This window comes from Budorcas taxicolor, chromosome 14 (assembly GCF_023091745.1).
Source record: "Budorcas taxicolor isolate Tak-1 chromosome 14, Takin1.1, whole genome shotgun sequence".
In the NCBI taxonomy this organism is placed as follows: domain Eukaryota; kingdom Metazoa; phylum Chordata; class Mammalia; order Artiodactyla; family Bovidae; genus Budorcas; species Budorcas taxicolor.
Window position 1 is genome coordinate 36,602,189 of NC_068923.1, and position 12,257 is coordinate 36,614,445.

Here is a 12,257-nt window from a genome sequence, read left to right on the forward strand (position 1 = left end):
GCACCAAGTCCCGAAGCCTATCCCCCTCCTCGGGCTTGGCCGCCAGTGGCACAGCATGGCAGACACCCCTCTGGGGGTGGGCATGGAACTCCAGCCTTGTTGCTGCCAAAAGGAGCGCGGCCAGAGGGATTTTCCTCCTCGGCTTTACTGTGAGCAGTTCCCAAGAGTTTTTCCTTTGAAACCAAACACCATTGTCTTTCCTTATCCATCTGTGCTGCCTTAAGAGGCTTAGATCTATGTAGAATTTGCATTTCTTTTTTTTAATGTTTTTAAAATTTATTCTTGACTGTGCTGGGTCTCTGTTGCTGCTCTCTGGCTTTCTCTAGTTGCCGTGAGCAGGGGCGACTCTCTAGTTGCAGTGTACAGGCTTCTCACTGCAGCGACTTCTCTTGTTGCAGAGCATGGGCTCTAGAGTGTAACAGGCTTCAGTAGTTGCAGGATACGGGCTCTCTAGTTGTGGCGGGTGGGCTTCATTGCCTCCAGGCACGTGGATCTAAGTTCTTAGACCAGGCATCCGCACTGTGTCCCCTGCATTGGTGGGTGGATTCCTAATCGTTGAACCACCAGGGAAGTCCCTGCATGTTCTTTTAATGCCATTTTTACTTTGTTATTTTCCTCAAATTCACACTGAGTGTATGGGTCCAACTGGGTGTGAGTCATCAGGGTGGGGCACCGAGGCAGAGGTCATCTCTGGGAAAGCCCCTGCTCAGCACTTAGTGCTTCTGTGAAGATGCTTGGACATCATTTTCTTGACCCCTCCAGGTTGACTCACAGGGCTCAGGACTGAGCTGAGAATAAGGAACTTCAGTAATTCTACTACTCTTCATATAGCATCACCTTGGCCTGCCAACAGGAGACCCTTGGTTGGCTGGAGGAGAGAGGCCCTTATTAAGTATAAGGTGTTGAGTAGCTGAGAGGGGTTGTCCATTACTGGCTGAATGTGAACTTGAGCCTCATTCTGTCCTTGCCACTTGATCGCTGTGTGACCGTGACAAGTCACTTCAACTCTGTATCTTAGTGTCTCGCTTGGAAACTAGAAATGGCTTATGTGTGTGTGCGCGCCTTTTTAAATATGGCACAGGCATGTAGTGTACCACAGCCGAGTGCCAGTTGTAATTGTCCTTCATGTCTTGCCAGATGAGGGTCCCATCTGGGTGTGGGAACCTGACGGGGACACAGCTGAGGCTCATCCATTGGCTACCCATCCGTTCCTCCTTCCCCAGTTCCTTCCCTGGCTCCATGCCTCTCGCAGGAGATGTGAGGTGGTAATGAGGCTCATCTGCTTGGGACTGATTTATGGTTTTCTTTTTTTTCCCATGGCATCAGCCTATGGACACTAGCTATTTCAACAAAGGCGTTTATAACTTAAGAACTATGACCTTTTATTTCCTTGACTCCCATTTTTGTAAGTGTGAAAAGTCGTTCAGTGGTATCCAATTCTTTGTGACCCCATGGACTCCTCTCTCCTTGGAATTCTCCAGGCAAGAATACTGGAGTGGTTTGCCATGCCCTCCTCCAGGGGATCTTCCCAGCCCACATATCAAACCCAGCTCTGCTGCATTACAGGCAGATTCTTTACCCTCTGAGCCACCAGGGAAGCCCATTTTGTAGATATCCCCGGGGGAGTTAAGAACTCTGTTTCTGCAAGATGGAAACCATTTTCACCAACTCTTATGCAGCAGCTCTGAGCACAGAGACCCACACTTCAGTCCTGAGGCTGTTTTCCTTTGCATCCTTCACTAAACATATTTGTATTTCATCAGGACACATCAACTTTCCCCCTGCATTCTGGGGTCCCAGGGTCTTCCCCACTGTCCCACACCCCTCAAGACAAACACCTTAAGACAATTGCTCTTGTAGTTCTTGAGTCGTTGAATACAAACCCTTTTTTTCTTTTTTTTAATACATATTTATTTGGCCACGTCGAGTCTTAGCTGTGGCGTGTGGCCCGTTTCTTGGAGGCACAAGCACTTGCTTGGCTGCCCCATGGCGTGCAGGATCTTAGTTGCCTGATGGGGGATTGAATTCACATCCCTTGCATTACAAGGTGGTTCTTAACCACTTTACCATCAGGGAAGTCCAACAAACCCTTTCTGATGCGGGTTTCTATTCCAGGCATGGAGAGTGGTGGAAAGCCAAGTCCATTTCGACAAAGAAAGAAGGTTTCATTCCCAGCAACTATGTGGCCAAAGTCAACACCTTGGAAACGGAAGAGTGAGTCCCCTCCTGGAGTGGTCTGGAGTGGTTCTGTGTGACATGCTGGATCTCTTGCGTTTTCTTCATCTTTTTTCTCCCCGGGATTACAACAGCCATGGGATGTTAATATGTCTTCACAGGTGGTTTTTCAAGGATATAACCAGGAAAGATGCAGAAAGGCAGCTTCTGGCCCCAGGGAACAGTGCTGGAGCTTTCCTTATCAGAGAAAGCGAGACATTAAAAGGTAGGAAGTGACATAAGGCCTCTTATCAAATGCTGTTTAGGAAATCATTCTTAGAAATGATTCTAGAATTCTGTTGAAAAAGAATTGTGGGCAGACCTTGTTTTATTGAAGTATAGTTGATTTACAGTGTTGTGTTAATTTCTGCAGTATAGCCAAGTGATTCTGTTATACATATATGCCTTCTTTTTCATACTCTTTTCTGTTCTGGTATATCACAGTTTACTGAATATACTTCCTTGTTCTATACAGTAGGACTGTGTTGTTTATCTATCCTATGTGTCATAGTTTGCATCTGTTAATCCCAAACTCCCAAAACTTCCCTCCCCATAATGCCAATCTTGTTTACAAAATAGAAGTGTAATCTTTGCTTGTACTTCTTTCTCTGCAGGAAGTTATTCTCTGTCTGTCAGAGACTGTGACCCTGTGCACGGTGATGTGATTAAGCACTACAAAATCAGAAGTCTGGACAATGGGGGTTATTACATCTCCCCACGAATCACTTTTCCTTGTATCAGTGACATGATTAAGCATTATCAAAGTAAGTGAAAACACAAGGTCAGACAAGAAAAGAAAGATACATCTGTTACGATACATATATTATGTCAAACTTATATAAAAAATTTTTGTATCCTGAAACTTTACAGAATTCATTGACGAACTCTAGTAGTTTTCCTGGTAGCCTCTTTAGAAAGAAGAATCATATTTCTTTTGGATAAAGTTGCAGGATCATATTCTGTAACTGGTCCTAAAGTAACCTATAACTATACATTCAACAGTGGTACCAGTGGTAAAGAATCCACCTGCCAATGCAGGAGACACAAGAGACACCCATTCAGTCCCTGGGTTGGGAAGATCCCCTTGAGGAGGAAATGGCAACCCACTCCAGTATTCTTGCCCTGAAAAGCTCATGGCCTGAGGAGCCTGGTGGGCTATACAGTCCATGGGGCCACAAAGAGTTGGATACGACTGAGCAGCTGAGGACACACAAGCATTCAAAGTCAGATTTGATCTTTGTGTATAATTATCCTAGTCCTTCCCACCTAGCCTGTGCTGTTTAACAGTTAATGTTCAAAAATTACAAAGATAGAAATGACTATTATTTTCATATAGTGCATGATTTTACAACACATCTTTTAATATCCAGGCTAGGAATGCAGATCTCTAGATCTGTGTCTAGTGTAGACATATGTATGTGTGTGTGTAAAAGTAATACATACCCTTGGTAAAAGAAAACAGAAATTACAACAATAACACCAAAACAATTAGAAGTGGCCAGTCAATGGTCCTTCGTCCCCGGTTTGCCCTACAGCCTTGCTAGGCTGATCCCCTGGATAGCCTTTAGGTACATTCCCTTTGTGTTTGAGATCAGTTGTAGTGGGAAGCTGTTACTGCTTATTTCTTCAAGCTGCTCTAAGGTAATACACATAAAATTTGCTTATGTCCCCAAGCATGGAGAGAGCAAGTACTCTAGAGTAGTAAGTCCTTCCCTCTCTGTACCCCCATCAAGTTATTCATCTGGCACATGTGTTGATTACTTGTGGAGCCCTGGCTCTGTCGGGAGGTGGGTGGGGGGGGGGGGGTGGGTGTCCCCTGGTGACCTGGACCAAGTTCCCACCATTGTGCCCTAAAGAGTTTACATGGACTCAGTAATTAAAACTATAGTCTATTAAGTGTGGCAACCTGCCAGCCTATGTTTGTCTATTTGTTTTATTGTTTTTATTTTCATAGATTAGTATTACTGATAAATCAAATCAAGTGCATCTTACATTGTCTTTCATTTAAGAAGTTCAAGTCATGGTTTCACAGAAGATACACCCATAAACATTTTAAGTTTGTAGACCTTGGCGAGTTGGAAATGATAAAACTCATAGTCCAGATTTCTCTGTAGATACTGGTAAAATACAAAGGATGACTTTTCCACATTTACTTTCTCTTTGAAATTAGAGCAGTCAGATGGCTTGTGCCGGAGACTGGAGAAGGCGTGCATTAGCCCCAAACCACAGAAGCCATGGGACAAGGATGCCTGGGAGATCCCCCGAGAGTCCATCAAGCTGGTGAAGAGGCTGGGCGCCGGGCAGTTCGGGGAAGTCTGGATGGGTGAGTGTGTGGCTTTGGAGCCTGAGTCCCTTCTGGAGAAGTAAGGGCTCCAGCTGATTTCTATCAGTTTTCTCAGAAGCATTGATGCTTTCATTTCCCTCTGTCCACCCGGTGCCAAGAACAAGCCCACACAGTCCTCATGATTAGACTCTTCATCTTCCCTGAGACTTAGGCTTTCTCTTGTTGGATGAATGTTTACAAGGAAGGGGCAGTGGGCGCTTATCCTGGTTTATCTGTCTACTCTTTCTGACTCTCTCATCAGCAGATTCTTTGGACATACGGTTAAGTGCAGGCATCTCGGGGAAAGGTACAGTTGGGTGCCTGTGCTCAGTCGCTCAGTCAAGGCTGACTCTTTGCGACCCTATGGACCGTAGGCCACCAGGCTCCTCTGTCCATGGGATTCTCCAGGCAAGAACACTGGAGTGGGTTGCCATGCCCCCCTCCAGAGGATCTTCCCAACCCAGGGCTCGAACCTGCATCTCTTGCATCTCTTCTAATGGCAGACAGGTTCTTTACCACCTGCACCACCTGGGAAGTCCATAATTAATTCTTACCGTGCTGTAATTCTCTGGGAACATAATAATGGAATCAGGCTAAATCATGAGTACACAGCCTCACCTTGCTCACTGGGGTCTGTGTGAGTACATGGAACTCTGTTTCCAGTCGGGTCCACAGACCGGGGGCGTGATCTTGCTCTGGGTGTGTCTCTGTCCCCACTCTGCTGCCTAAATCATCACCTCCTCCTTGCTCTGTCCACCTTTCCTTTCTTATTGAAGTAAAATTCATGTAACATAAGGTCAGTCATTTTACAGTGAACAATTCACATTCATGTTGTACAGTCACCACTTCTATTTAGTTCCAGAATATTTCCATCAGTCCAGAAGGAAGCCCTGTACCCATAATGCAGACACTTACCCCCACCCCCACTTCCCCAGCCCCTGGACACCACTCTACTTCCTGTCTCTATGACTGTAATACTCTAGGGCTCTCACATCAGTGGGATCCTACACACATTTGTCCTTTTGTGTCTGGCTTATCTCCCTCAGCATGATGTCCTCAAGGTTCACCCGCATTTGTCAGAATTTCTTTCTTCTATGAGCCAACACTATTCCATGTATGGGTATGCCACAGCTTATCTACTTATCTGTTGGTGGACCTTTGGCTTGTTTCCATCTTTGGGCTGTTATGAATAATGCTTCTTCAAACATTTATGTGCAAATTATTGTGTGGATAGGTGTTTTCATTTCCTTAGGGATATACATTCTCCTAGCACTGAAATTGCTGAGTCACATCATTCTGTGCTTAACTTTTTAAGGAACTGTCTTAACTGGGATCTACTCATTTTTTAAAAAATTGTCACCTCTTTCTCCCCTGAGATATTTACATTTATTTCTTAATATAGTTTTTCCAAGTCCACAGAATAGGAGCAGGTATAATATACATTGTATCTTCTTCACCTAGATTCACCAGTTAATATTTGGGGATATTTCCTGTATCATTTCTATACATACGCACACAGACATGTTTTATTTTTGCGGAGCCACTTGAGAGTAAGGTGCAGATGTGACACCCTTCACCCCTGAATGCTCATGCAGGCATCTCCTCAGAGGACTGTGGTACCAGGCCGCACGGTGGTCACATTCAGGAAGTTCTGCATTGATCTGCAGAGTCTAGTGTAGAGTCGACATCCTAATTCCCCTCGTTGTCCCAGTGATGTCCCTGGGGCTGTTGGAATCTAGAGTTTGCTTTTAACTGATCTGTCTGTAGTCTCCTTGAATCTGGAAGAGTCCCTTGGCCTGTCTCCATCTTTCATGGCAGGTTTGTCGTTTTGTAGAACGTCTCTCATTTGAATTTCCCAATGTTTACCGTGACTTCATCCAGATTATGCCCGGGTCACGAATAGCATCTAAGTACTAAGCGATGCTGTGTCTTCCTGCATCCCTCAGAGGCACAGAATGATGGTTGGTTCCATTATTGCCTACAGGCCAAGGAGGGAGGGCAGAGTCCCTAGTTCCCAGACTGAGCCGGAGGTTGGAATAACCGTGTTTGGGGTTGGGTGGGGGGGCCGGGGAGGGTGGAGGCGGGTCAGAGGACAGACGGCTGCCACTTTTAGAGAGGTGATGGCCTCTAAGAAGATTGAGAACCAGATGAGCACGTGATGCTGAAACCATCTGGGGAAAGCGCTTTTGGATATTTAAACAATTTTAAAGAATCTCCCCTAAGGTAATGAATACATCAGTTACAATAGGGAATTAAAATGTTACATTTAAAATAGAGAAATCTGGTAGACCTCCTTAAAATCAAACAGAACAACAGCAACTTACTCTCAAGTGGCTCAGCAACAATAAAATAAGGATGGTGTAAAAACAAGATGAGGTGATGCAAGTAATCATTTAATATAGTTGACAGCATTTAAGAACTATTGTTATTATTTTAAATAATTATATTACGAAGATAGTCTGATAAATTAGAGCAAAGACTATGACATAGAGGGGAGAAATTGCCCAGAATGTCCCCCCTCAACATGAGCTGTTTCTTGGGTAGTTTCAATTAAACTTTTTATTTTGAGATAACTATCGATTCACACGCAGTTGTCTGCAATAATACAGAAATGAAAATATCTGTTCACATAAACATTTTTATACAACTGTTCATAAGTAAGAGTATTATTCATAGTAACCGAAGAGTGTAAACAACCAAAATGTCCATCAGTTGATGAACGGATAAACAAAATGTGGTGTTTCCTTGTGATGGAATATTCTTTGGCAATAAAAAGAAAGCCCTGACACATGCTACATGGATGACTCTTGAAAACACAATAATAAAGAAATGAAACCAGACACAGAGGACCATGTGTTAGATGACTCCCATTTATGTGAAATGTCTGTAAAAGGCAGTTCTGTGGAGACAAAGGAAATGAGTGGTTGGTTCAGGTGCAGGGGATGGCAGTGTAATTGTTAATAGGGACCATTTTCGGGGGGTGGGGACATGAAAATGTCCTTATAATTGATTGTGGTGATGGTACCACAAATCTGAATATACCAAAACCAATGAATGGTATGTTTTAAATGGGAAGGTAATGTGGCATATAAATTATATTTCAATAAAGCTATTATAGATGTAAAAGAAATAATACAGAGAGGTCCCATGTAGCCTTTACTCAGTTTCTCCCAAAAGTAACGTATTGCAACACTATGGTATAATATCACCGCTGGAATGTTGATGCTGAAAGTTGTTTGTTTTTAAATGGTGCTTTCCCCCTAGTTTTGTATTAAAGAAAGAAAAGAAAGAGAGGGAGGGAGAGAAGGAAGGAAAAGAAAGAAGAGGAGAAAAATAGTTTTGCTCTGGGGTCTTGTGCAAGTGTGGTTCTGTGAACCTGGCTGCCAGCCAGGGAGCTCTTCCTTCGCTGCTGAAATTACGTCAGTTTGTTGAATGCATTTAGCAGGGGAATGCTGGAAACAAAACCAAAGGAACAGAGGGGAGTGATGTGCTACGAATCAGGTCAAAGGATGTGCCCCTCCCTTGTGTGTCTGCACGTCTCATTCTGATCAAGGCTCTGTGTAAAAGCAAGGTCTGTCTGTGCAGCTTAGAGCTGCTGGCAATTAGCTTTAACTCCTTGAGGGATAAGTAAGCTGGCTGCCTTTGCTCATGGATAGAAAAAGGACAGCAGATTAAAAATTGCATCCCTGTTAATCAAGTAAGTGAACATTATTGTGAAGCATGAGAAATGACTCAGAGGCTCCCAGGCACACTTTATGGTCTGGATTTTTTCGTCCGAAGCACAGTGGACAAATACTAGGAAATGCCCTGATCTGGGGGGAGCAGGGGTGGGGAGAAAAGAGAGAGGGATTTGTCCCTCCAGCTGTTTCCTCTGGTCCGTGTGATCCTCGGCCGTCTGGTTCGGGGACCCGTTTTCCTCTTCAGGCTGCTGGACACTGAGGGAACTGACCCATGAGTGACACAAAGCGTGACATTTCCTGTTCCCGCTCAGTCTCTGAAGAGACTTTGGGAAAGAAAGGAAACTGATTTTGCGTTGAAGTTTGCTTGATCCATCTTCATGGGACCCAACTGCACTGAATGACTCACCAGCCAGCTTCTAAAAGCGACTGCAGTCATCTTTTTGTATTAACGAAGCCACCTTCGTCCTGTGGTGTAGCAAGGCAGCCATACCTGCATTGGAGCGCTCTCTGCTTTACCTATGGCAAAGCAGCACCCACAAAAAATTATTTACTTCCTTCAAAAGATTAAAAAAAATTTTTTGCAGCTTCCTTTTATTTATTCATTATTACAAATTTATTTTTTATTCAAGTACAGTTGATCTACAGTGTTGTGGTAGTTTAGCAAAGCGATTCAGTTATATATAAGAATCTTTTTTCAGATTCTTTTCCCGTACAGGTCTTTACAAAATATTGAGTAGAGTTCCTTGTAGGTCCTTGCTATTCATCTGTTTTATACATAGTAGCATGTGTATATTTCCATCTATCATGCCACTCTCTGTGACCCCTGTGAACCTGCCAATACCAGGCAGTGTATTGGTAAAGTACAATTTGATGCTTAGCGCTGAGTAAAACTCATGCCTTTGGTGTAGATGGAAAGCTGCCCTGCGTGCAAACGTCACAGCCCTAAGCAGCCATGAGTGGAAGCTGCTGTCCTGCACTCAGCTGGGTTTGACACAGCTGTTTTAATCGCTGCTCTTCTCAAACTCCTTATCAGCATTTTTAATATCTTTAGCAGCTGCAGTATTTCCTGGTGATTTTTTTCCCCTACGCTTGGAGAGCATTTTTTTTTTTCCTCATCCTTGACCCATAACTTCATGTTCTGTGAAAAGTCTCGGTGAGTCCCATGGCTTTTGTGATGACAAAAGGAGACCAGCTAGCCCTGCTTCTCTCTCTCCTGTCGCTGTAACATGCAGTATAAGAAGCAGTCGGAAAAGTGCCTACCACACGAGCGTTCGCTTTCACAGCTACTGACAGCATGAAAACCTGTGTGGTGACCACTGAATCACACCCGAAGCCCCTGTTCTCCCCTTCCCGACCACAACCCCACCTGTCCCCTGAAGGCAGCTGCCATTCTGGCTTTTGTGATCATTTCCTGACTTTTCTTTGTAGTTCTGCTGCTTTTGTGTATGGGGCTGTGTGCACCCAGAGTTTTCACTTTTGCCCGGTTTTAAACTTTATATAAAAGAAACCCTATCATTTATCAATGGCATTGGAGTTACTCCCATGTTCTGGCTATTAGGAACGAGGCTACTGTGAACGTTTTTGCACTGGTTGGTGCCAGGGTACATGAGTTTCTCTAGATGAGCGGGGTGGATTTACTGGATCACAGGTATGTGAATCTTCAGTTCCAGTGCTCGGCCCCTCAGTCATGTCTGACTCTTTGAGACCCCACAGACCATAGCCCACCAGGCTCCTCTGTCCATGGGATTTCCCAGGCAAAATTACTGGAGTAGGTTGCCATTTCCTCTTCAGTGGATCTTCCTGACCCAGGGATTGAATCCTTGACCACTTGAGCCATGTGGGAAGCCCTCAGTTCCAATAGATGCTGTTCTGGGTTACACGCTCCCCACCAGTGTACACAGGTTCACGGTCAGGCGGGCGGTCACTCAGTATAACTGCTCTAGAAAGGAGCCTGCTCTGTCAGCATCCTTCCAGGGCCATTGAGGATACTGTTGAAGATAGAAGCTTTACAACTCAGTTTCAGCGATGCTCAGACGAGAACCCAGAAAGGACCTGCAGGAATTGCCCCAGCTGTCCTGCTAAGGGGCTAGCATTGCCAGCGCTCAAGATTGTCAGACTTTGTCATTTTTGTCTTGCTGGGTGGTGGTTTCTTTCTCCTGGAGATTTTTTTTTTTTTTTTGGCTTCTCTAGGTCTTCGTTGCTGCACATGGGCTTTCTCTCATTGCAGTGAGGGGGCTACTCTTGTTGAAGCACGAGGGCTCTAGACCACAGGCTCAGTAGTTTGGCACACAGCTTAGTTGCTGCACGACACGTGGAATCTTCCAAGACCGGAGGTTGAACCCATGTCCCCTGAATTGGCAGGTGGATTCTTAACCACACCAGGGAAATCCTCTGGAGACCACCATTGTTGGTTTTCACTGAGCGTGAGCTGTGTGTGTACTGATAATCGTGCGACCTGAAAAGGGACTGGACGTTTTCACATCACCGTTTCTGAGATGTTTGTCTGTCTTGGGCCTGGGGCTGTCAGGCTGTCACACACCAGGTAGAGGTGACCTTGAGGGTGATTCGTGGTGACCATCTGCCAGTCCATCCTCACCTTTTCCTGTCCTTCCAAGAGAACTAGGGAAACAGAAAGAAAAGCTGCATGTGATTGCCTCTATTCCTGCTTTCCAAACCACCGAGAAAAGGCTTTTCCAGGAGAAAATCAAGCTCCAAAGTAAGCACATCATTGGAAACTTCCCTGGCAGTTCAACGGTCAAGACTTCACCTTCCAATGGAGGGGGGACGGGTTCGATCCCTGGTTCGAGAGCTAAGATGCCACCTGCCTCACGGCCGAAAAACCGAAACAGAAGACAGAAACAGCATTGTAACAAATTCAATAAAGACTTTGAAAATGGTCCACATCAAAAGTAATCTTAAAGCAAGAAAAAGTAACCACATCATGGAGGCAGGTCCCAGAAAATCAGTGCCTTGGGGGAACTATATTAAGGAGGCAGTGTTTCCTGAAATGTGTTCTGGGAGATAAAAGGTACATGAAGATGTGTTCTGAGGTTGAGATAGCGTGGGAAATGCTGTGGTTAACCCAGCCAGACGGGCATCTTCCATGCTGGGCTGTCTGCACTCCTGCTGTGTCTCCTGGGTGAGATGGCGTGGGGCAGGCAGGGGTTCCCAGGTGGCTCAACCCAGAGCCCTTCCTTTGCATAGAATCACTGTGTCCAGTTCTCTTTGAAATCTTTGAGAAATAGTTATTTGACTCCTGTGTATTCTTTGTACTTTAGAGTTAGTAAAGTTTTTTCAAGGGCTGCTGCTGCCGCTGCTAAGTCGCTTCAGTCATGTCCGACTCTGTGCGACCCCATAGATGGCAGCCCACCAGGCTCCCCCGTCCCTGGGATTCTCTAGGCAAGAACACTGGAGTGGGTTGCCATTTCCTTCTCCAATGCATGAAAGTGAAAAGTGAAAGTGAAGTCGCTCAGTCGTGTCTGACTCTTAGCGACCCCATGGACTGCAGCCTACCAGGCTCCTCCATCCATGGGATTTTCCAGGCAAGAGTACTGGAGTGGGGTGCAAAGCTTTTCCTTCTGATTATAAAAATAATGCATATTCATTGTAGTAAAGTTGGTAAAGAGTTAAAGGTATGGTGAGCAAAATTTAAATCACTCATAATTAAGCCAGTACTCAGTGTATTCTGGTGTATTTTCTTCCAGACAGTTGTCAGTGTGTGTGTGTGTGTGTGTGTGTGTAAGAGTATCTAATAGATTTATGGTGTGTGGGCTTTTTTGTCTTGGGATAAAAACATTTTATCAATTAGAAAAAATCTAATGAAATAGAGAAAATCAAATTAATTAGAGAGAATGGTACAGTGCATATGGAGCTTTGTTTACCATTGTTTTATAAAAACCTTTTCATTTTAGAATAATTTAAAGTTCTTTGGTAAAGATAATACGAAGAATTCTCATATGCCCTTTACTCAGCTGCCCCTAATGTTAGGTGCTGTTCTGTGCTTAGTCGCTCAGTCATTTTGCGACCAATTTCATGGCCGA

General features: G+C 44.6%; 1 protein-coding gene across 1 annotated transcript in view; it reads left to right on the forward strand.

Moving 5' to 3' along the window:
• The window catches only part of LYN (LYN proto-oncogene, Src family tyrosine kinase), a 46,886-nt gene that overhangs the window by 5,036 nt on the left and 29,593 nt on the right, over positions 1 to 12,257 (forward strand). Inside the window, exons 4-7 of the mRNA XM_052651415.1 lie at positions 2,116 to 2,214; positions 2,337 to 2,440; positions 2,829 to 2,978; positions 4,385 to 4,537. Of these exons, the coding sequence (XP_052507375.1) occupies positions 2,116 to 2,214; positions 2,337 to 2,440; positions 2,829 to 2,978; positions 4,385 to 4,537 (506 nt within the window). The remainder of the gene's footprint in view (positions 1 to 2,115; positions 2,215 to 2,336; positions 2,441 to 2,828; positions 2,979 to 4,384; positions 4,538 to 12,257) is intronic.